The 25,840-nt window shown below is 32.6% G+C and overlaps 1 protein-coding gene across 19 annotated transcripts in view; it reads left to right on the top strand.

Annotated features, from left to right (window-relative positions):
- GPHN (gephyrin) overlaps positions 1-25,840 on the top strand; it is a 617,381-nt gene that overhangs the window by 386,961 nt on the left and 204,580 nt on the right. For 12 of the 19 annotated variants that reach the window (XR_012329944.1, XR_012329943.1, XM_073800350.1 and 9 more), the window contains 2 exons: positions 14,210-14,266; positions 16,485-16,556. The exons of 5 other annotated variants lie outside the window; for them this stretch is intronic. Coding sequence is in view for 12 of the 14 variants with exons in the window: in XM_073800350.1 (XP_073656451.1) it covers positions 14,210-14,266; positions 16,485-16,556 (129 nt within the window). In the remaining 2 variants the exon portion in view is untranslated. The remainder of the gene's footprint in view (positions 1-14,209; positions 14,267-16,484; positions 16,557-25,840) is intronic. 2 more of the 19 variants (XM_033851037.2, XM_019922412.3) reach the window with 1 other exon arrangement.

Genomic DNA, 25,840 nt, shown 5'->3' with positions numbered 1-25,840 from the left:
ATATTTTAAAAAGAAGTGAAGATAATCAAATTAATCCTCCTATTAAAAGTCTCAAATTATAAGACTGCTTAATTGAATGTAAACTAGATGCTTTTATATGTACTTTTATATCAGTGACATATAATCTCTGCCCTCATGGAGTTTACAGTTTAGTCAATGGTATATTGAAGTAAATAGGTATTTTTAAAATAAATTTATTTAAAATAACTGTTTAAATTATAATAAATATACTTTTACAGTAACTTAATAATGATACATTGAAATTCACACTAAGGAGAAGTAAAAAAGTGTAGTGATAGAAAATAAAAGGAGGGAAACCTCACTTAGATGAGATGATCAGAGAAGCCCGCTCTAAGGAGTAACATTTCACCAGGGACATGAAAGATGAATAAAATAAAACAAAAGCTTTTTTGCCAGGTGGAGGTTTTGAGAATTATATTCAGCAGAAATGACCACCTTACAGGTAGTATTCACCAATCAAGAACTCTCAGACTAAAACTTCATTAGTACATAAATAACCTAATTCAGTGACTTCAAAATTCAACTTCAGGTATCAATTCTTTTTTATTTTAAATAATGACTTTTTTTTTTTTGCCTTTGCCTGCTGAGTCAAATTTCAAGGATGTAGGTTTTAGGACATTAATCTGTTCTAGATGAATTCTTTATTTTAATTTTATAGCATAAAAATTTAGGGCAGAGAAGAAATCAAAAAGAAAGTCAGGTTTCTAATTTGAGATATGGGTAAATGATGTTATTAACTATACTAAGGAATAAAAGAGAAAAAGCAAAGGAGAGTGGTTAATACATTTTGGTTTTGAATGTTTTCAATCTAATATATGTATGAGACATCCCAGGAATGATATCTTAGCACAAGATTAGAACACAAGTTGAGTTTGACATTGTTATTGTTACTGCATGTTAGATGGGATATTTATAATTTAGTACATATTACTGTTTGCCAAACCCCATAGAAATACCCCTTCCATGTTTCAGATTAGGCATGCAGTCTGTCATGTGTAGAAATATATGTGCGAATATGTTTTCTTTACATCGGAAATACAATACAGTCTTAAAAGATGAGCACTAGAAAGAGCACTTGACTTGATAATAGACGACCTGGATTCAAATGCTGACTTCTCTACTTAATTACTACACTGCAATAAGCAACTTGCTCAACTTCTCTGAGCTTTTTGTCTGTGATGAAGCTGGTAATCCTTGCCTCCCCAACAGGGTTATTAATCTATTAAATAAGTCTTTGCCTGGTTCTGGGAAAGCAGTGGTGAGCAAATAACATTGTTCTTGGCTTTACAAACAGATAAAACAGGCAACTATAAATTATAATAAAGTATAATAAGTGCTATGATTTATCAGCAGGAGTACAGAATACTCTGGGAATAACCATCAGAAGCACTTACCCTAGTCTTTGTGAAAACACAGAAGAGTTAAATAACCAAATTATGATTAAAAACTAACAGTTCCAACCTTTCCCTCTGTAGCTTTTTATCATGGGGGAGGATTTAAGATGAAAACTTTCTGTCCATTTGTATGTATGCATCTATTCCTGTGAGGTCAACAATGTAATATTAAACATTATTTTAAATTCACGTTTTTTAATGCTCACTGCAATATAATTGTTCTTTGATTGTGCTTTGATCCTTTAAGATTCTCCAGCTATAGTGAGAACACGATCTGTAAAACATACAAAGTTTGGATTTCCTTTTCAGTACACTCATCACAATCTAACAAGGACAACAAGGTGTTATCTTTTCTAAACAGTTCTTCATAGAATGACATTGTCTCCAGCAAAAATTTATTTGCTGAAATGACATATTTTTCTGTATATGGAGAAAGTCGTTTCTCTTTCATATCAGATATTTTCTTTTAATGAAATCTGACTGAAATGACAATTGATTTTCACTTCTCTTGCTTGAGAACACAGTGAAGTATATTTTAAAAACAAACTTGGGATTTTAGTCTTTCATTGCCCTAAGTAAATTAGTGCCTAAGTCAAAAAAGTCAAATAGTATGTAGATTCTATGAATGGGCAATATCTAGAGGACTCAAGTTCTAAAATGGTGATAGTCTCCCAAAAATGGTTTGCTAAAAGAATAATTCTGTAACAAACTGCGTTTTAAAGTGAGCATGGTCCACAACTTAAATGAGTTCTGATTTTCAATTATGAAAGGCAGCAGCACCTCTATTAGAATCAAGAGGCTTGTTGTAGAGCATAATAACCAGAACAAAAAAGAAAAAAATTCCAAACTTCCAATCAATTCACCATTCCCTATAGATGTTATTAAAATAGAGAATTTTTTACAAAGACCAATTCAATTTTCCTTTTATTCCCTAAGCATCTGAAGTTTGACTAAAATAAATAAATGAATAAATGTAATCTCTTGTCACATATTCCCTTGTACCTCAAAGGTTAGAATAGAATTTTGTGCCCAGACTAACCAGCAAGTTCTTTTTTTTTCCCCTTAAGAAGAAAATATAAATTCTCCCTAATTAAACTGAAGTTTATAAAATAATTTAAATGTATATATTGAAATATCTTTAGGTAGTATGTGTTCGTTTAATAATTAGTAATAATGTCTAATCTTATATTCAAACAAAATGCAGAATTATGACTTCTCTCTAGGCTTCTGTTATTGTCCTTTGAGCAAAAGAATTTATATTACTCTGGTTAAAGAATATTTTCTTAACCCAAAGTTTTTAATGTGTATGTTTGAAAGGCAGTGTGATTTCCTTTACATATAAAATGGCGTTATTTGATCCAGTAATATTTGATCCAGGGTAATATTTTCTCTGAGATTTTTTTCCTAGGATGTTAGTTTTTACAAACTATTCCATATTATCACCACTTTCCTTTGTGAACATCAGAGTGATTGTGTACTATGGCTAGTTCATTGGTTCCCAGGTCTCTGGAGAATGTCATGAAATTTCTAAAATTCTAGCCTAGACCAAGGCAATAACTGAGGACTACAAATGCTTTTCCACTATTTTTGAGAGCCTAAATAAAATCAGTAAGACTACACTAAACATCAGGTTTCTTTGCTTTTGTCTGAAGTCATGTCAACAATGGTATATCAACAACTGTTCAGCAGTTAATGACATTGTAGAAATGTATGGGTTCTACATGTGGAGTCAACAAACACCAAAAAGGTTGGGAAAAACTGAATTAATAACATTAATTAATTTAATAAAATACATCCTCTGGACATAAAAATATATGTTTTTTTGTGTTCAAAGTTAACTGTCCCATGGGGGCGTTGGTTATTGAGCAATAATATTCTCAACGTTATTGGTCAGATCCAGCAGCTCTCAAACTTAATGGTCTCGGGACCCCTTTACAAACTTAAAAATTATTAAGGACCTCAAATAGTTTGTTTATGTGAATTATAGTTGGTGATGTTTACTGCACTGAAAATTAAAACTTAGAAATTTTTTAAATGTTTATTTATTTGCTTCAAAATGAGAATAATAAGGCCTTTCTATGTTAATATAAATAATACTGCTATGGGAAAAATAATATTTTCCAAAAATTTTAAAATCTACTAAAAAGGATGGCACTGTTTTACTTTTTCTTCACATTCATTTTGATGTCTGGTTTAATGGAAGGCAGGTAGATTCTCACATCTGCTTCTGTACTCAATCTGTTGTGATATGTTATTTTGGTTGAAGCATATGAAGAAACAAATCCAACCTCACAGATCCGTAGTTAGAAAAGAAAGGACTATCTTAATAACATTTTCTTATAATTGTGGATATTCTTTGACACTACATCAAAATTTTTCAATTAGTAGTCTATTAAAAGTTAGTTGAAGCGTAGGGCTTCCCTGGTGGCACAGTGGTTGAGAGTCCACCTGCCGATGCAGGGGACGCGGGTTCGTGCCCCAGTCCGGGAAGATCCCACATGCCGCGGAGCGGCTGGGCCCGTGAATCATGGCCGCTGAGCCTGCACGTCCGGAGCCTGTGCTCTGCAATGGGAGAGGCCACAACAGTGAGAGGCCCGCGTACCAAAAAAAAAAAAAAAAAGTTAGTTGAAGCGTAGAATCTAAAACCCTGTCAAGGACAATTTCATACTCCTATGTATTAAAATCTGTTGGACACACTACTGTATATAAAATAAACAAGGATCTACTCTATAGCACAGGGAACTGTTCAATACCTTATAATAATCTATAATGGAAAAGAATCTGAGAAAGAATATATATATATATATATATATATATATATATATATATATATATATATATCACTGAATCACTTTGCTATGCACCTGAAACTAATACAACATTGTAAATCAACTATACTTCAATAAAAAGTTGTTTGTTCTGGGGAAAAAAAATCCATTGGTCTGTCCTGAACGTTTATTGGATCTTATAAACAGGTATGATTTTGTAACATATTTTTTGATCACATGGAAAATATAAGTTCTTCCAAGTGTTGACTATATCCAAAATCATTTTAATTAATATAACCACCAAGCTCATTAAAAATGCCTTGGAAGCATTGGAAGCTCTCAAGCTCATGGTGATATACATTTTCCACAGTTCTAATTTTTGCTTAAAACGTAGAGTTTCTTCTTTGGCAAAAAAAAAAAACAAAAAAAAAACCCAACAAATCCTGTCTGTTTTCCATGAATTGACAGTCTCATTTCATTCATTTTCAAGAAAATGCCTACCAGACATCTAAGTCTGAATAGTCATAGTTTGTCAGACATTGTTTCAAGTAAAAATTGTTCTGTGCAAAACCTGGCTAGTTCAGCTTGCAACTCAAACTATTGCCTAAGTACTTTAACCTGAGACAACTGTCATTCTTTCTTATGCAGCAGAAGTATTTTATTTCATACTTTCCATTTTATCACACTCAAGGGACAAGCTTTAATTAAATTGAGTTACTATTTACTGTTTCATTGAGGAAAGTGTTAAACTGTTAGTACATAGTGGTGAATAATACAATAACTATTCACACTATTTGGATCCACTGCCTTAATTTTTTACTATAGTACCAACCCACCATTGCTTTTGTACTATCGGTGCAAATGTCAACATAGTGTAAGAGACAAATAATGTCTTAGTATTATTATTAAAATAATTTGCCCTTGTGGACCCCTGAAAGGATCTCAGGGACCCTCACAGGTCTGTGGACCACACTTAAAGAACTGTTAGTATAATCAAATGAGCAGAGTGGTTTATGTTTCTTGGAGACATCCTGGGTCAAAATTACGTGTGTTCTCTTTTTCATTTAGACCATGTTACAGTGGTATTCTCGTTTCAGAGATCTTATTCTTTAGGAAAATGACCACTGGTACCATGCTTAATATAAATGATTCACCCTAGATTCATTCTAGGACAGGGAACAGAGTTTCTCCTCCCTGATTCAAAATAATAGAAGACTTCACAAAGTCTTGAAGATACAACCAGAAAATGTAATTCCCAGCTAACTTTACTCATTTCCAACGTGATACTACTTCTATGTTTGTATAGTAACTGATGTTTCCCTAGGGTCTCCTTTCTACTCATAGGTGCACAGAGAGCCCTCTTTTAAGTCATAACCTAGTTGATGGAAGATAATTTTATTAGGGATATCTTTGGGGATGACTTCCTTTTTTATAACTAGTTTGGAACATTTAAATTTGGTGAGATTTTAAATAAAAATACAGTTTTCAGCTAATCTAAAAAAATCAGATTGACAGGGCTTCCCTGGTGGCGCGGTGGTTGAGAGTCCTCCTGCCGATGCAGGGGACACGGGTTCGTGCCCCGGTCCAGGAAGATCCCACATGCCGCGGAGTGGCTGGGCCCGTGAGCCATGGCCGCTGAGCCTGCGCGTCCGGAGCCTGTGCTCCGCAGCGGGAGAGGCCACAACAGTGAGAGGCCCACGTACCTCAAAAAAAAAAAAAAATCAGATTGACATTACTGGGCCAGCACGACATATATCAGTACTCAGCTGACATTCTTTATACCCTCCAGCCGACTTTACTTATTTGCATTAAATGCCTGGCTCCTATACACTTTTGAGTAACTGATTTCCACTCTCATTCATTATTGTCTAGTTTCTCCTCATTTATAACAGCATATTTATTTTGCTATTTATTCTAGTTTGATAGCAAACAGATTTTTGAGACTTCAAAAAAAAGGATTGTTTTCATATCATTTCTATCAGGAGAGACACTATCCAGTATGGTAAATTAGTTGTTGACACTTTGAAGAAAATTAAAATCAAATAGTAATAATATACTTTAGCTATGAATTTTGAGTTTACAAATTATTTTAAATGGTTGTTCTTTGACATTCTGCTAAATATACAGGACTTTACATTGATTTCTGTTTTTCATTCATCTGATTAAGTGTCCCCTCTACCTTTATGTACAATGAAAATTGAAAATGGAATTCGCCCCATCCTTTTCTTATTATTTAATGCTCACAGAATTATATTTATCATTGAAACTAAGAATAACTTAACTGTGAAGTGTACAGTCACCACTTTGGAATCTGAGTTACAAATGAAATTTGATTAGCTAGCCTGAGAAGATATAGCTAACCAGAAATTATTAGCTATAGAGTTAACAGTTTTATAGATTAGACAGTCTATAAGTGGCATGGTCTTTTTTTTTTTGATTTAAAAACAGTAATATACATGCTCATTTTAGAAAATTAATATAAGCAAAAAAAAAAAAGAGTTCCTGTAAGACTGCCTTTAATAAATAACAACTGTTAAAACTTTGCTTATATCATTCTGGTTTTTTTTCCTATGCATTCAAATATTTTATATAAATGAATCATGATAGCAAGGCAGTGATTAAGAGCTCTGGTTCCAGAGTCTCCAGGCTTGGCAATGAATCTCAGCTTTATCACTTACTAAATGTGTGGCTTTCAGAACGTTACTTCACTTCTATAACCTTAATCATCTATAAAATGAAAAATAATAATACTATTTGCCTCATAGGGTTGTTGTAAAGTTTAAATTTTAAAATGCATATACATCACTTACCACAGTGTTTGAAATATAAGAAACGATCACTAAATGTTAGCTATTGTTATGAAACTATATTTTAACCTATCTCATTCATTTAGTAACATTCTTTCTATGTCATGTACATCTTTATTTACATGTTTTTAAATTATCTTCTTCAACATTAATATCAATTATTGTTCAGTATTCAAATTTGTGGGTATAGCATAGTTTTTTTCACCAGTCCCTATTTTGCATATTTTAGTTGTTACCTATTTCCTAGTTTTAAATATAATTCTGTGATAGTCTTCTGGAAGTGAAGTGTTTTAGAATCTTCTCTTAATTAAACTTAGCAACTTGTATTAATTCTACCTTTGTTGAAAGTATATGCCAAACTTTTAGGCCCATGGTTCCCATAATTCATATGGATATCAGGAAGAGATCATTTTTGCATCTTCATGAATTCAATTTAATGATATTCTGGAAGGAACAGTCTTTAGCATTTGCCTTTGACAGATTTACTGACAGATATTTAAAAAAATTATGGATCCAAAGTTGTTTGAAAAGTCAACAGTATTGAGTATATAAAAGTATTGCACTATCAGGCACCAAATATTGAGTATCAGCCCTAGTCTTCCACTTTATACCTTTGTTAGAACTAGTAAACCTCAGTTTCTATATCTGTAACATCATGATACTAAATTAGGTAGCCTCTAAAGTCCCTTCTAGACCTATAATTCTGTTCCTTTGCAATAAGTCTCTACACTGACTGAATAAATATTATCATTCTCTTTAGCCCTTCTCTCTGATATTATGTTAATATCCAATTAATGTAAAATAATTTACATTTATTTCAGCTTTTGCATTTCATGCTACTACATAAAGTTAAAGATTATGAAGTGAAAACGTTCTGACTTCATTTAAGATCTTTCTCATTTAGGTCAAGCTTTGTCTCTGTTAAGTGGAATATTGATTTCTCTTGGTATTCACTAGCATTTTGTTTAAGTTATAGGATGACAGGGAAGTGAGAACTGTAGAAATACAAGGAATAGTGAAATTAAGAATACTAGCTTTCGGTTAATTTAATATCTTTGATTCCTATAAACTTCTTTTTAAAGATTTGGGGTATGTTTTGTGTAAAAGCAGCTCAACAAAAGTAATCTGTGCCATCATTATTTCACCAGCAGAATTGATTAGATATAGCCATTATTCAAATCTATATAATTAACGGGCCATGTCTCATTCATGACTTTAATAGACAACATATACCAAACTAAATTATTTTCTAGATCTTTATATTTTTAAATGATACATATTCTAAAATTGGCCATGTATTTTCTTGCCCAAAACTTCAGGATTATCTGCTCTCCCTTTTCATCCTACTTTCATTAAAGACAAAACACACATTAATTCAGAAATTCATTCAATGAATATTTTTAGTGCATATTATGTCAAGTACTTTTGGGAATAGGTTTTGGGTCAAGTAGGTTTTGGGAATATAGCAATGCAAAGACTTACTAACCATGACCTCAAGGATCTTATAGCGGAGCAGATGTGAAAAAGAAAAAAAAAAAATTACAACAAATCTATCAAAGCTTTGATAGCCTAAAAGAGCTCTTCTAATCTTATAGGGGAAAAAAATGTACCCTCACAGAAATCTGTTAAAAATTTTGTAGTCAAATTGGTAACTTTTTAAATTATAATCATCCATGCTATAATGAGCAGTGACATGAATATTCCTAGTCACACTAGTAGGAATATAAATTTGTATAACCTTGCAAGCAAACTATATATATAAAACATTTTTTGTGTTTTAACCAATCATATTATTTGCAGAAATTTTTCAATGGAAGTTATCAAAGAGGACATGAAAGACTTATGTACAAGATTATTTATCACAGCATTATTCATATTCATGAAAAATTAGAACCAACCTTAATGTCTATGGTTGAATAACTTATATAATAATATGTATATATATGAGTTATTTATATAACCTAAAAAATCATATCTTTAAGAATATTTAATGACAAAGGAAAATGCTCAAAATAAAATATGTAGTTTAAAAAAGTAGTAAACAAAATTGCATAGGGATTAAATTACAGGTTATTTTATAATCTATATTATTTTTTAAACCAGAGAAGTGTAAGTTTTTTTTGGTTTGTTTTGTTATGTAGACAGGTTCTGGTAATGACGAGGATGGATGTCTTTTGCCTGCTTTTCAGATTTATGGCAAATCTTCATAAAGCTAACTATTTGTTTGTGTTTGTAACTCTGTTTATACCAGAGCATTTTTATATGCAGGCTAAGCCATTCTAAATCTTGCTGGATAGAAAATTGTATTTCAATGGAAGTTTGAAAATAAACTTTTTTCTATCTCCTACACAAATAATAAATAATTCTGAAAAACATACTAATTAAAACTTATCTATTTCAAAATGCCTAATAAATTTTTTATACCATACCTGTGATGGGCTTCATTATTTCTTTTTAGACAGATACGAAACTTGGGGAAAAAGAGCATGGATTGAATTATTCTCTGGCTAGTGGGCAGGAAATAACTTGCTTAAAAGTCTAATTTTGTATAGACTGTATTATTTTGGAATCAAAGCTATTATAGAAACTTAGGGATCAAAATTATAAATGTACAATAAAATATAAATAAATATTTGAAATGTTAATAAACCATTAGAAATCAGAGCCTTTAAAATAAAGGATCTCCTAAGTATAAAAATTTTTCATAAGTGGGTGGGGCAGTTGGTAGAGCTGTGACTTGCTACCAAGATTCTAATTTTTGACTTAATTCTTCATTATTCTTTGCAATATTTCCTTGAACTTCTCTATTCTTTTATTGGTTTGCCTTTCTCCAGAAATGCATTAGAGTGTTTATTTTTTCCTGACACACTTATAGAATTATTGCTTCTCTTACTTTCATTTCTTTCTTTCCTCTTTTTTACTTTGCCTTAATAAATCACAAATGAAACAGAATTGTTTTACAATGAAGCACCAGTTTTACTGAAAGGGCTGAAATATAGTGAATTGAAATATTAACCGGATCCCCACAAGAATTTCTTTATTTACAAGAGTTTGTTTAAATTTTGAGTTCTCAAGTAAAACTTTTTTAAAAACCTCCTTCTCCAGTCACAACTACCAGAAGCAATCTATAGCTGTACCAATATGTACTGAGTGATATTGGTTGGAAGAGAAACAATTTCTAAAAAAAAAAGTTTTCTTTCCTGTCACTGATACCCATACTTTAAAAAAGAAACTGGCATAATAAAATAGGATTAAAAATGTCTGTCTCTCAGGGTAGTTCTGAATGTAAGTTAGATAATTCTAAAAATAAAACAATTCAATCCCTAGGACAAACAAACAGAATTTTTTTTAATCTGTACAATCTTAATCTAAATCAATACAAAATATATCAGGGGAGAAAAGGGGGAAATCTACATTAGTCATTCTATAATGAGAGCCCAAATTTAATGAAGAGACCTGAGAGCCAGAGAATCTAATATAAGCTATTGCTTTTTTTATTGATATGTCTCCAAAAAGCTAATGGACCTCTCTAAGACCTGTGTTCTCTCACCAATAAAACAAACACACAAAATATTAAACTTTTCTCACAGTTCTTCACCAGACATCTTGCAGCTAAAGAGATGTGTTAATGCATACATCCAGCGATATGGGTGCCTACCTTAAGTGGCTTCTACACCCCCAAAATTCCTTGAAGTTTCATATTTTATTTCAAAAATCAATACAAAGTTGGATTTCTACTCCAAAATCTTGTTTTTGCCTTTAAAAAATATTACACTTACAACTACTTATTATTGGCAAGAGAGATGAGGGTGAGATGGAGTAATTTTCTACTTTGTTAATAATGGAAATAATTTTACAGTGGGCTCAGTTTTGGAGAACTGAGCTAAATCAAAGGGAATCAACAGTCCGTATTGTGTTAGCACCCAGGCCATTTCTTTTGTTGCATGATATATCTAAAATTCAAGCTCTTATTTAAAAAAGTGAATACAAATAGCAGTCATTTCACTACTTCAGTAACCACATCCTGGTAATTAATTCCTGAGGATAGATTACCCAGTAATTAATTCCTGAAGAAATATTCCCAGAATGTTGCAAAACAGGTGATATAGTGCAATCTTTTCAGACAATTTTTTTTTTTTTTTTTTTTTTTACTTTTTTTTTTTTGCGGTACGCGGGCCTTTCACTGTTGCGGCCTCTCCTGTTGCAGAGCATAGGCTCCGGACGCGCAGGCTCAGCAGCCATGGCTCACGGGCCCAGCCGCTCCGCGGCATGTGGGATCCTCCCAGACCGGGGCACGAACCTGCATCCCCTGCATCAGCAGGCGGACCCTCAACCACTGCACCACCAGGGAAGCCCTTTTCAGACAATTTTTAATGGATATCTTGTTAAATATATTTAGGCTGAGAGGCTGAATAGAAGATTGAAATGATTTTGATACTCTGATTTATGTCTTTACAATCTCAGTAAAAATATTTATAAAAGGATTTCTTCAGGGTACAAAAATCATTAGTGATAATATTTTTTGTTTTGCAGGTAACATTTTAGTTTTCATATATCATCATTATAAACTAATAATCTCAACCAACCTGTTATCCCTACAATTCTTTACATCTAATTCTCAAACTTCATTTATATTGCAGTGATCTTATATGTAGTATAAACATTTGCAGTTTAGCCTCTCTTAGTTATTGATACAGAATGTTTATAGCCTCATAGAAAAATATGTATAAAATTAGCTAACAATGTGAGGCTTTTATAATTATCATGAAGAGTAAAGTTCATTTTATTCAAATGCTAATCTTTTGTGATTTCTTTTAAATTCCAATCAAAGAAAAATAGTAATCAGGTATCTGGATTAGCTGTGAATTTCTTTTATTTATACTACTCCATAATTGGTGATTAAGGGTTGACCAGCATAAATGAGAGCATTATGTCTTAAAATCTATCGATTTGACTTTTCTCTACAACTCAAGTTTTAGTATATGTGACAAATCTTTTTCATGTTCTTTCTGAAGTTTTTCAATATTAGGGATAATTACCTATATCAGGAGCCACAAAAAATCACATGACACCTGATTTACAACCACTTGTGGCTTTGATAACCACATTGGTTTTCTAAAGTCTTCCTGTTACAATAGTTAAGGATTCACAAAATCAGATTTAAATACAGAAAATTGGTGTCAAGCATTGACAGATGAGCTGTCTGCTCCTAAAAGTCTTTGTGTAAATTGGTATATAGTCTGTTTTTCATGTTCAGAGTTCAATGGTGATTGTCTTTTCTCTTCTTATATTTCATTCTTTAAGCTTTTGTACTTGCACTTGCATTTGGAATTGAAATGATTTAGGAAAACTTTCATTCATACATTAATGTGGTAACATAAAATTTCCTCCATAAATGAGATAGACAAACAGACACACAGGGACATGTATACATATACATCCTATTATAAGCATCAGATTTTTTCCAACCCATTTATTTCCAGGCCTATTAAGGGAATACAGCTTTAAAGTAGAAACCAGGAATGGTGGTGGTCTTAGATTTGTCATTAATGTCCTGTGTAACCTTGAAGAAACTACCTCATGTTGCTGGACTTGATGTAATTTTAAGCTTTCCAGAAATAAAAGATAATGTAGAAAATGGTGTTCACTTGTTACTATATAACAATGCAGTTTCTAAAAGTTTTCAGAAAGCAGCATGAAACATTAGACTTTATATTTTTTTATAGAAAACTACGTTGTTTATAATCAAGATATTGTGTCAATTTAAAATGGAAAATAGCTTTTGATATAAAGATGTTCTCTGAAATCAAAGAAAATAGCATAAGAAAATGACTAAATAATATGAACTCACTGTCCATCCAGAGGCCCTTTCTTATAGACTGTTTCCATTCTAATTAGTATCCACTGTTTCTAAATTTAAGAACTCTGTTCAACCAAGAAGGGTAAGAATCAGTGATTATCTTTAGGGTACAAAATTTAATTAATGTTGAAGAATTAGTAAAAACTATTTATATCAAATAAAACCAAAAGTTGACAGAATTCTTATGGATCAAGATGCTTTTTTTCAAAGTGAAAATCCAATTTTCTCAGTATTATTCCTAAGCAATCTACTTATGCTATCAGAGATGTCCTAAAAGGGATAAGACAATCTATAGCCTGTCTCCAGAAACTGTAATTTTGTAGCACGGTCAGATTTCTTATTTTTCCTGAGGACTTTAACACTGGGAATTTGGCATCACAATGATACTTCATCAGTTGTCTCCTAATACAAGCAAGAGAATCACAACTAACTTGAGCTATGCTGCTCTGAATGGAGACCGTTATTCTGCACATGTAGGAATCCATAATGTAAAAGCACTTGGTCTGAAGCTTCCTTCCAATCTCCCCCCTACTCTTTTTTAGTTTGACTTTCTCTTTAACCAAAATATTATTGTTACAGCTCTATTAAAAAGCAAAGGGATTTCTAATTTATACCTAATCTAATAGGTATATTAGATTGGGTTTAGAATCTTCCTTTTCTCATTTACACAGTGAGGTGAAACAAATTTTTAAAATAGCAGCTTTACTTTTCTTTTTTTCCTATCTTACCCAAAAGGAAAAAATAACTGAAAACTTTGAGGGAGTAAATGTATCTAACTTTGGTCTGGCATTAAAATTTTCTGGTTGGGCAGCACAGTTGTTTAATTGGAATCTCAGTGACAGCTGAACAACCTCAATGCTTGGGTTAACAAGCAGAGGAGCTTCGTTCTGTCACCTGTCAAGAATGATGCTTGTCAGGACTGATCTTTCCACTTAAGGAACACTCATGTTTCTAGTCATAGCACTGATGTTTTCTGATATTACAATGGAATAGACACTAAAGGAGACAAAGTTTTCTGCATAGGTATATTTGTAATTCTTTGTTTTTCATAAGCCAAATGCAAATGTAACACTACTCCAGATACTGCTTCATGAGAAGTCCCCAAGATAACCAAAAGTAAGTGCCCATTTCCTCATCTTAGGAATAGTGTCATAACAAAGACTGAATTCTAGTGACCAACCTATCTGCAGAGCATGTCATATAGCCTCTGGGTTAGTTAACTCCTTGGCTTGGCCTCCTAAGATGTATCTCAAAGAGTCAATTGTTGTTTTTGCATGTATTATTTAGTAATGTTTAGAAAAATTTTTAAGTTCACTTTTTCTTTATTCTGTCTTTTTTACCCATCTTCCCTCATTGTAGCAAATTAGACGGCCGGATGAAAGCAAAGGAGTTGCTAGTAGAGTTGGATCCCTCAAAGTAAATATGTTTCTAACATTTTTTGGCAAGATTTCGTCTATAGCCTACACTTCTTCCTTTTTGGAGGGTGGTGGGAGGAAGGGGGCTTTTTCCATTTTTCACCATCCCATTTTGTTTTATTTTAATATTTTTATTGGCTGTTGGGTCATATTTTTTTTGTTTCAGCTACACATAGAGCAACCAGCTGAAGGCAAGCTGCCAAATAACTAGCTTTGAGTGGCACCACAAACAATAAAAAGGGCACTGCCTCATTACGGGTGCCTGTAATTTGGGGTTCTAGAGTAAACCGTTCCTCTGATTGATGTCACTGACTATGTGTTAAGTTCCTGTTACACAGAGAACTAATATTTATTTTCAGAATGTTATATGCCCTTTTTACTTTTTTTTGTTAAATGTTATTTTAGTGTCATTACCATTTGTAGTTCATTCCAGAAAATAATTATTATGAGTTAATAACATGTATATTTTATATATATGTGTATATATATATATATATATATAATCTTAAGAATTAGAAAAGGAATTTCATATGATGCTAGCTAGTATAGGGGCTCACATATAGCTAATAGTAAGCACTCTTAATCCCCTTTGTTTTATTTGTTAAAAGTTAAAAAATTTATATAACAATCAACAGAAACTGATATATATATATATATATATATATATATATATATATATATATATGTTTGCCCATTTGTGTATGTGACCTACAAATACACCACTTAAAGATTTCTGATCTAATGGTCCCATTTGGTAGTTGTTAAATATCCATTTGGTCAATTTATCTTGGGCATTCGATACTCTAACATTTAATCACAATGAAAGGTAACTAAATTATCACCCTTAAGAGACATAGATATAGCCAATTAATCACTTTTAATGCTGCCACTATAAATGCAAGTTAGAAAATTTGCTGAATTTTAAAAATATGCAGAGAAATCTCCCTCAATATTAACCACTTCTTCTATCTCAGTCCCATTTGTCCTTACAGCAATAGTAACTGCTAAATTAATCAAAATGACATAATTCACTGTACTGGGATGTCCCAAAATTCAATAACTACTTTGAGGCTAATATTAAGTCATTTTAAAATTTTACACACCTCCAATTTATTTCCATTTAACAATTTATGAAGCACTGATTTCTGCACTCTTTCCTCTCCTTGCCTCTTCTGCCTTCTTAATTTTACTTTTTTGTTGTTGTTTATTTATCTGTGTGTGCACACACATGAGTGCACATGGATGAGGGTGTGTCTGTATGTTTGTGTCCTTTATTCCAAACAAGCCATCTTCTCTGTTCTCTAACACTGCTATATACTGGGTAGCATTTTTGTTGTTGTTGTTATTTCACTAAGAATAATCAGAGGGGATGGGAAGTGTCTATTATATACCTAATTCAGAAGCGAGGCAAGCTAAAATTATTTAGTCAGAAAAATATGACTTTATGTATCTTGATGATATATCAGTAGCATTCCTCACTGTCTACCTGTGAGGTATCATATTTTAATTTTTTTAAGGGAAGATAAATCCATTATTGTTGAGACTATGGATTATGACTCAGATTCAAGTGAAAAGGTGCAGATGGGCATAACTTTTTGGAAATGACTGATAGTGAAATAGAGATAAAATGGCATCCATACTGCAGCACCATCTGTTATAAACTGGATTGTGTGTGCGAGTACACGTGTGTTTATCTCGAAGTTCAGCTTTTGGATGTGTAGAACTTCAAGTTGTGATTGTATGTTTATTGTTTTTAAGTGTATATACAATATGATTATGTGTATACACATAAATATGTATAAGAACAAAATATACATTTTAGGGTTCAATCAGTTTATTTGAATATGGATGCAGCCTTAAATCAAAAAGTGTGTTTGGGAAAGGCAAATTTCATAATTTTTAAATGTCTTTATTCCATATGTCTACAAAATAGAAAATTTTAAAGTGAATCTCTAGGGGTTTATAAGGATAGTTAAGGTATTTATTTTCTCTAACACTTTGGGGAGAAAAGAGCCTTTAATTAAAATAAAATATTCTCTTCCTAGTCACGGTTTATTGAGCATGTATTCTTGCGCTATACAAAGATCTTTGATGTTTTGAAATGTTTGCCAAAGGCAGTGAGAAATGTATAATGCTATGATTTATTTTTAAAAGGAAAAAGGAAAACTGAAAAGAGACCAAGTTGCTTTTTCAATTCATTTTCTGATGTTTACATGTAGCTCCATCGAAAGCTGGAGGAGCTCAGAGATCACCTAGAAGGCAATGTGAAAGGATACTCTCTCAGAGTAAATGTACGATTTCACCCGGTGATTTTTTTTTTTTTTTTAACCTAAACTTCTGCTGACTGGTAATTCCAAATCTGATTGGTTTGTCCTCTCATCTCCATCTTTTTTACTTTCTGTCTCTTTTCTCCCTATCTCTTTCTTTTTTTTCTAACTGCAGCTTCATGCTCACATTTATGAAAGAAAGATTAAATCGGCATAGAATACCTTTAAGCCACACTAACATTGCATTTGATTTAATAGCATTCTGGCTCCAGTGCAAATTAAAACCTTTTTTTTTTTTTCAAAATCTGTGTTTCTTATACAATTGTATAATTTTCTGACGATCGTTTTATGAGACTTCATTTGGAGCTTTTCCATTTACTGTGTCTTCTGTCCCTTGTTGGATGTGTCAGCAGGATTATAAATTATGGGCTGGATCCAAGTGATAGAGCCTTGATGTTTCAGTTTCAGTTGTCAAGGAAGATATTCAGTGTTAGAGTCTCATTATAGGTAATCTGGCAAGTAGATACATCTATTCTGAGTTAATAGACGTCTCTTAACTCAGACTCTTTGGGAATAACTATAAGATATCATTTTTTGTCTAAAAATAAGAAAATTAGGCAGTAAGAATCTTCACTATGAACACTATTATGTAACATCTTACAAATACTTGAGATAATGGCTAATATACCCAGGACAACACTGAAGGAGAACAATACCTTATAGCCACTCAATACTGTACATACGTCATATAGGCATACTAACAATTGTATTTTTTGTGACTGATAGTTCAGACTCAGAATGCTTGGTCCTTCTCCTGAATATATATTTTCAAGATAAATGGAATTAAAATCTCTAAAATGGTACATGGTATAAATATGGTAGAAGAAAAGCTAAAATATTACAGTAAATAATTACTGGCTCTATTTAACCTTGACCTCCTATTTCTGAGGCTTTAAAAAAAAGTTCCTATGAAACTTAGCCCTGGTTTACTTCTCCCGAGATTATTGTCATACATTTAATTCATATTGCTATAATAATTTTGTTATGAAGGATAGAATAAAAAATAATAGTGTTATGATAATTCTCTGGTTTCTCAGCTTTGGTTTTAATTATATACTATGTGTATTTTGTATATCTCGTCATTAAATTTCTGTTGACTAAAGTTCAAAGTTTTTTATTAATATCAGTCTTTAAATTCTGATAACTAAACAGAAAAGGAAATTAATACATGTCTCATTTTTCTACTTCTTTCTTTTGAGCCAGTCCTTCTTTTCAGTCATATTCTTAGAGAATTTGAAAAATTACCCACAATCATCCCCAGAATCTATCCCACTGTTTTAAAAAAAATAAAAAAGATTAGTATGAATTTTATGATTAAATCAGTCTAGATATATCTGGATATCATTCTAGAAACTCCTAAAAAGATTCTGATAATGTGTGTTTTTAGTGCCACACTCTTCCCTAACCAGTCATAAAAAATGATATTATTTTTCTTTCAGTGAAACCAAGACCAGAAAGTTGAAACTTGCTAAGATCTATATGATAGGGAGTTTGTGTTAGATTAGGGTTAAATTGAAATCTCTGTGCTTTGGAAATTGGTTTTCTCATGCCACTCTTCAATTTCTTTTTTTCAATACCTGTACTGCGTGGTGGAGTACATAATAACTAGTCTCAGTGTCTTCATCTTTTGTTTCATTTCACTGGGTCACACTTTGTTCTGATTACCCTTCTTCTAAAAAGATTGAATATAAGGTGTATCCTTCTAAGATTCCTGTTAACTAGAAAAGTACAGAAGAACAAAAAATATATTGTCAAAAGGCAAATAATAGTATTTTCTCTACAGAGTTCAGCTAGCAAAAGACACAAATCAAAATCTTAGCTGAGGGCTTCCCTGGTGGCGCAGTGGTTGAGAGTCCACCTGCCGATGCAGGGGACATGGGTTCGTGCCGCAGTCCGGGAAGATCCCACATGCCGCGGAGCGGCTAGGCCTGTGAGCCATGGCCGCTGGGCCTGCGCATCCAGAGCCTGTGCTCCGCAACGGGAGAGGCCACAGCAGTGAGAGGCCCGCGTACCGCAAAAAAAAAAAAAAAAAAATCTTAGCTGAATGTTCAGTGTCTCTCCTTCCCTTTAATTCTTATTGCCCCAGAATGCCTTAAAATATGCCTTGTATATTAAAAATTGTTGCTTAGAAGCAGAATAAAGTTATTCTAAGTACCATACGCTATATAAATAGATCTCGTTTCTAAAATGAGATAAATTGGCATATAGTGACCATTCCATTTTGTGAAAATTTATTGTAGGTGTCCACACAGAAGAGCAAGTATATGAATGCCTTTTAATTCATTGAACATCGCTAAATATTTCAATAAGATGACAGGTTCAGAACCATGTTGCCACTTAAATATCTTATAGTTGAAGAAGGTGAGACATCATTCAGAAGTTTGGGATGAGAATTTAATTAAATTATTCATGTTTCAATTGGTATCATCTATATGATGTATTATTTTTTAGAGGACCTGCATTTTTATTTATTACTTATAATCAATGATATAAAGTAGACTTTTATTAAGAGGTAATTTTTAGAACAGTATTAAATTTTATTTATTTCTCATATGAAAACATACTTTTTAATTTTACATGGACTCTTCTATAGCAAAAAGTAGAATGCATTCGATTCTTGAATTCTCAGTTAAGAATGTATCATCTTTTTCTGTACTTTATACAAAACTGAAGTATTCTGAACCCTAAATGAGTTTTTAGTAATTTTCATCTTGTACCTAAACACAGTTTGCCTAATTTAACTACTGCAAAAGTAACTACAAATCCTTAGATTGATACTGTGCTGAGAACAATGATTGAAGAATAAAACCACATAAAGGAAAAAATTAATTTTCCATGTAATCTAATGTATGAATCTAGTAGGAAGTATATAAATCAGACAGAGAAAGACAAATACTGTATGATACCACTTATATGTGGAATCTGAAAAATACAACAAACTAGTGAGTACAAAAAAAGAAGCCAACTCACAGATATAGAGAACAAACTAATGGTTACAAGTGGGGAAAGGGAAGGGGAAGGGGCAGCCTAGGGTTTAGGGATTAAAAGGTACAAACTATTACATATAAAGCTACAAGGATATATTGTACAACACAGAGAATATAGTCAATAGTTTATAATAACTGTAAATGGAGTGTAACCTTTAAAATTATGGCTCACTATACTGTACACCTGTATTTACATGGTATTGTACATCAACTATACTTCAATAAACAATTAATTAAAAAGTAATGCAGACAGATGATAATTGGAAAACATAAGATAATGCAAATGAATTCCTTTAAGTAATGTACATCAAGGTAAATTTATAAAATTGAAGTTAATTCATTAAAGAGCAATAGGGCCCTGGGAAGCTTGAATGTTAAAACATTCAGAAAAAAAGTAGATAAGTACTCATGAAATAAAGACAAAAAGAAAAGAAAGGAGATGAATAAAAATACCTCAAAGCCACAAATTTTTTATTTTCACTCAGTCTATGTAATATGATGATACATTTCCATTCAGCTACAAATATATACAGGTAGGTTTGGGGTAATCAAATATGTTAATTTTTTAAAGGCTTTAGCAAACAGTAAAAGGGAAGGTGACTTATGAAGACAGATTATTGACACATAAGTGAACTAAGAAGAAAGGTGATGAAGTAGAAGGAATATGATAATTATAAGTACCTGCTATGCTAACACAAAAAAGGGATGGTGTTATCTAAAGTGGAAAAAGTTAAGGGAGGAGTTATCACTTGACTATATTTTTATTAAGTTTAAGAAAAATGTTTGAATCAAGCCAGAAAGTAATATCTTTTGAAGTGTAGTTTTTAAATGTTTAATAATTTCCTGAGTGCCAAAATAAGACTGGTGTGAAATGGGGTAATACAAATAATGAATTAGATGGTTGTGATTTTATGTCTTTCAAGATCAGTGTCTTCATTCCAGCTTTAGTTCTAAGCTAACTCATCTTATATTGTTGATGAATTGTCTGTGGGTTTTTTGCACTTTTTTATTAATTAAATTAATGCTATAACTCAGGGGTCAGCAAACTACAGCCCTTGGGCTAAATCCTGTTTCTCTTTTGTGGGCCCGTGAGCTGGGAATGATTTTTGCAGTTTTAAATGCTGTGGGGGAAATCAAAAGAATATCATTTTGTGACATGTGGAGAATTATATGAAATTCAAATTTCAGTGTCCCAAAAATAAAGTTTTATTGAAACACAGCCATACTCTTTCATTTGCATATAATCGGTGGTTGCTTTTGCAGTACAACAGCAGTTGAATAGTTATAACAAAGACCGTATGGCACATAAAGCCTAAAATACTTACTATCTAACTGTTTACAAAAAAGTTTGCTGACACCTGCTAAAACTGGTTAGTGTGTCAAGGCAACATTGACAAAGAAATTATTATAATAGAGATTGTGTGAAATTATCATCGTTTTACAAACTGAGAAAAGGAGAGCTGCTTATTTTTTCTGAGGATGGTTTCGGATCATTCTGCATGGAAGCATGCACTTAAAAGAGTTGATCCCCTGAAATTTTCTACCTTTATGTTTTTATTCTTCCTTTTTGCACTGTTTATTCTGTGCTCTTCGCATGCCAAGCACACAAGGTAAACTCACTATGGAATTACATTAAACCCTTCAAATATAGAACTATCATATGGATAAAGTATCGATTATAAATTCCTCTTCTTTGGGGAGCCCCTTACAGAGATTTAAAGATAAATTCCACTGTTGCTCTTTAAACTTATTTAAATATTTAAATGTGTTTTTAGAGTATTTTTATTTAAAAATAAAAATGTGTTTTTAGAGTATTTTTGCTGTACACATTGTATTTTTCTGTTTATTACTTCCTTGCATCTTAATAAAGATATTTCCCCTGAAAACCACAATCAACTTTTGATTTCTGCTAAATTTCCTACTTGACCTCACCTAAAATCATACCTTCTATAGGAAATTTCGTACAACTAAGAAAGACACCCTGAAGTGATCAAGTAATACATCATATCTTAATATAGCACTTAAAAATCTGAAAGTGTCTACATTGAATCAGCCTACTTTGACTGAGGTGAGGAAGAACTACTGGAACATTAGTCCTTAGATGAATAATCTTTTGGTAGCTTTTAAATGACTAAAGATCAATTTGTTTATGTACTCTACTTTCTTTAAGCAAATTTCAGTGTTTTTTGGTTCTTGTATGTAGAACATTGAGCCTCCTGAGTCTTCCTTGTTTGACATTTTGGCATTTACTCATATTAATAATATGTGTCTTCTGCTTTGAACCATCTATTACTTATAAAATCGCCTGCAGTAGCCTAAGACATCATTTGGAGTGGAAGTGACACATCTGTGAGGTGTTTAATGCTTACTGTGGAATTGCCTTCTCAGAACTGCCATTAAGACAATAGGGTACTAGTAAAAGATCTCCTTGACAAGTAAATTTCCCTAGTAATTAAAAATGGAAAAGTGAGGGGAAAAAAAAGACAAGACTCAAACTATTTTGAAAGATAAAGTTTTTCACTTTTATGGGTATAGTTATAGGAACAGAACAAACATGCAGAGGAAGGCTTTCTTAGAACTAGGATCCCGCTAAAGAAAAGCAGATATGTATGTGGTTGAAAGATTTAATTTCTTAATATGTATAGCATTGATCATATTTTAGAAACTACCTCATAGTAACTCATTAAGTGGCAGTGATACATTTTATCACAAATCTTTGTGATGGTAAGTGTAAAACCTTCTGAATATTATTTCACACAATTCAGTTTTTGAGGATAGAAGAAAAAGATTTTGTATATTCACTTATTCAGTAAGTCATTATTGAGTGCCTACTATATTCTGCTCTGCTGGGTGCTGGAAATACACTTAAAGAACAGATCAGATAATAAGGACATTTCTGATTTCTCCACTGTGCCATCTTCTTCTTTACCTTATTTCCCTACCCTAACTTTGTATTTTGGAACTTCCTGAAGAATTTCTAACTAGAAAATGCATACTTGAATATTTAGCTCACATGGCATTCTGACAACATAATGAAAGAAGAGGCCACAAAATTGAATGTGGCAGTGTGACAACCTAGAAAGTAAGAACAGGCCAGGAAATTATCAAGTGAAAGTCATGAAGATTAAACATGGTTTTAAGTATAAAATAGTTATCGCAAAAAAATCAATGAAACATTCTGATAAAAGACAGGTCTGGAGAAGAGTTTTGTGGTTAAGTTTTTTAAATATCTTTTTGGTGTTGCTACTGGCTTATTTGTTTATTTAGATTCAGTAATACTGAATGGATTCAGTAATGAGAATGAAATAGTAGGAACAGGAAATTAGAATCAGAATATTGATCGGGCTTTGGTGCCCTCTTTAAAGAGTAATATGAAAATGTACAATAGAGTCATTCTATAAATAATCTCACATGTAGTTTGCTAGTGTTAAGACTGAGATCAGTGTGGTACCATAGGAAAAAGTGACCAGTGTTCCACTTTCCTGTTAACCTTAAATGAGCGTCTTCTGAGCAAGATCATACCAGATTCTGATCTGGAGAGCCATCTCCATCATGGATCTTTTTTTTAAGCCAGGTATTTTTTTATCACAAAGTTCTCCTCAAATAGTATGAACCTTGAGATTTCAAGCTCAAGTGTCTCTTTATAAGGCTGTTTTATTATCTGGCAAATGTGTTGGTGATGGAACCTTCTAAACTTCTGAGACCCTTACTGTGCTATCACTTCCTCTTTAACAGTGTTTTCTTTTCCCCACTGCAAAACCAGGCTCAGCTTCCCTTGTGCTTATCTACCTGTAGTGTATCTGAGGTATACTTTGCACATAGTTTATTTACATGGTCAACAACATGCTCGCCCTCACCATTTTTCTTATTTTATTTTCCTTTTGCCTTAATTTATTTTGCCTTGCACTTTGCACTTGGCTGAAAGAGATGAAGGGACCAAAGGGGAAAAGTTAGCTGTTTTATGGGGAAATTTCTATATTTTCATACAGCACTTTTTTCTGAGTAACTTTTTTTTGGCAGTCACTGTATCAAATTGAAATGGTTAAAGCCCAAACAGCCAACTTAATTGTTGCCACCACCTTAATTCCATAAAGATTCCTTTGAACTGGGTAATTTGTTGTTAAACTCATGTTGGCTAACGGCAAAGATTCCAGTTTGCAGAGCTGTATAGGTCTGTCTCTGGTAGCTGAAGATTTACATTAAATTAGTAACAATCCTGCCCCATTAACCATAGACAGAGGAAAGCCTCCAAATTGATTATTAAATGAAAATTTAATATGATTCCCCTATTTTTATGTAAAATAGAAGATTCACTCCCTTTTAAATAACTGATTAGGTTACTCAGGAAAATAGTCTCCTTGATACTTGTATAAGGTTCTTAAAATCTAGAAAAGCTTACCACTCATGAGATTCATGTTCTTTTAACAGAATACTTTACATCAACTTTGACCTATGTTATTTGCCTTTTCAGAGGTTTAATTTCTTATTCTTATGGTGTTAAACCATAGCATAAGTGGGTTTTCTGGTTGTGTAAACCAGGGGTCCCTGAAATATCACTAACAGGCTCTGAATATCCTTTAAGTCTACTATTCAAAGCAGGGGCACTATTGAATAGCTAAGAGAAAAGAGTGTATGTACCTCAAAATATGACTAGTAAATAACAGGACTTTAATAGCCTGTGAATTTTAAGATCTTAATTTTTTACTTTACAGACATATTTCTACACATATTTACTTTGTGCAGGCAACTTTAGCTACTATGCGTAGTCCGGTATTGTCAGCGTAATTCTGATCACAGAAATATTATCTCTGAATTTCATGCAAAAAACAGAAAGATGGCACTGTCTAAAATACCAGGTAAATGTATGTAGAACCACAGGCAGAATATCATCTTCTGACTTTAAAACTTTATAAAAAGCCTTGAAAGGAATAGCATTGCTAAACCTGTAGCTTCACAAAGTTGAACTTATTGAGTCAATAGAATTAAAGCCATCTTCTTTAATTTTTTCCTTTGCAAGTTGCAGCTGTTAACAAATTTTTTTTTCCTCTTAAAACTGATTTTGTGGAGAATTGATTTCTTCTTGAAATGTGTGTTTGTAGGGAGAAACGAAGTAATGAAAGGGAAATGAATTAACTTGCGATATTAGCAAAGACTTTTGAAAGAGAAGATTGGTATCATCTCATCACCGCATTTTCCACAGGTCTTTTCTTAATACCCCAGGATTATGATTCCCAATGTAAAAAATATATAACCCATTTCTTTCTGCCACTTCATCCAGGCAATTCTCCATTTCCCATGAGAGTGTTTAAGAAGTTTACCATTGGCATCATCTCCAATCACAGCCTACAGCATCCATCAGGGTATTACTTTCTCTGTGACAGCATGTTTGCAGGAGGGCTCTCAGGTTGGAATGCGGAACTGGTTTCTGGGGAGTCGGGATTGTGGCCTTTTCTCCATAGCACTCAGCTCTTAAATGAACTCTGGCTTCACCTGGGTGTGTTTCTTTCATTGTGACACATGAGCTTTATTTACTTGTCATGAAGTGTGTTTCTCCTTTTGTCATCTGTGGTAGGGTTTCTATATTTTATACTCAGTGCCACATTTCTGTGGACTCCATAGGTGGTGTTTATGTTTAATTTATGAAGCTGTAATGACCGATACAGTGAAGAACTCCTTAGGGAATCTAACATTCATGATGTCCTCTTTACAGAAATAACCTTGCATAATTGTTTCCTGTTTCATTTTAAATTGGTAAATGATTGTTTCACAAAATTTAGACTATAAGCCTTAACAGTTAGAATTTCAAGGAATGTTCTCATGTTTCTATTTTTCATATGGAAGCCTCTTCTTATTTATTTTATAGCATCACTATGGAAGTAGCCAAACCTTCCATGTTTGGCTTCTCTTCTTTCCCTCACATTTACATCATTTTCATTTATCTCCACTGCTGAAGAAATAAATTCTCCACTCCCTGATGTAGCACACTGATTTTACCAATTTCATGTCACTATCTTCTGTGACGTTCATGAGACCAAAATAATAAGCCTTGTTCAAAAATTAATCTATCCATGAGATGTACAAAAACAAGATCATTTCTAACCTTACCTGGCTCAGCAAATGTTACTCCATGTAGTTGACAGCCCCTTTGTAAAAAATACAATTCTCTTACTATGTGACAAGCTCTATGTTTGACATCTTATTTATCTTATCTCAGTCTTCACTACAGCTCTGTTTGGAGAAGATATTATTGTCATCCTCATT

The sequence above is a fragment of the Tursiops truncatus genome, chromosome 2 (assembly GCF_011762595.2).
Source record: "Tursiops truncatus isolate mTurTru1 chromosome 2, mTurTru1.mat.Y, whole genome shotgun sequence".
Taxonomy (NCBI): domain Eukaryota; kingdom Metazoa; phylum Chordata; class Mammalia; order Artiodactyla; family Delphinidae; genus Tursiops; species Tursiops truncatus.
This window is presented reverse-complemented; position numbering and strand designations above follow the sequence as displayed.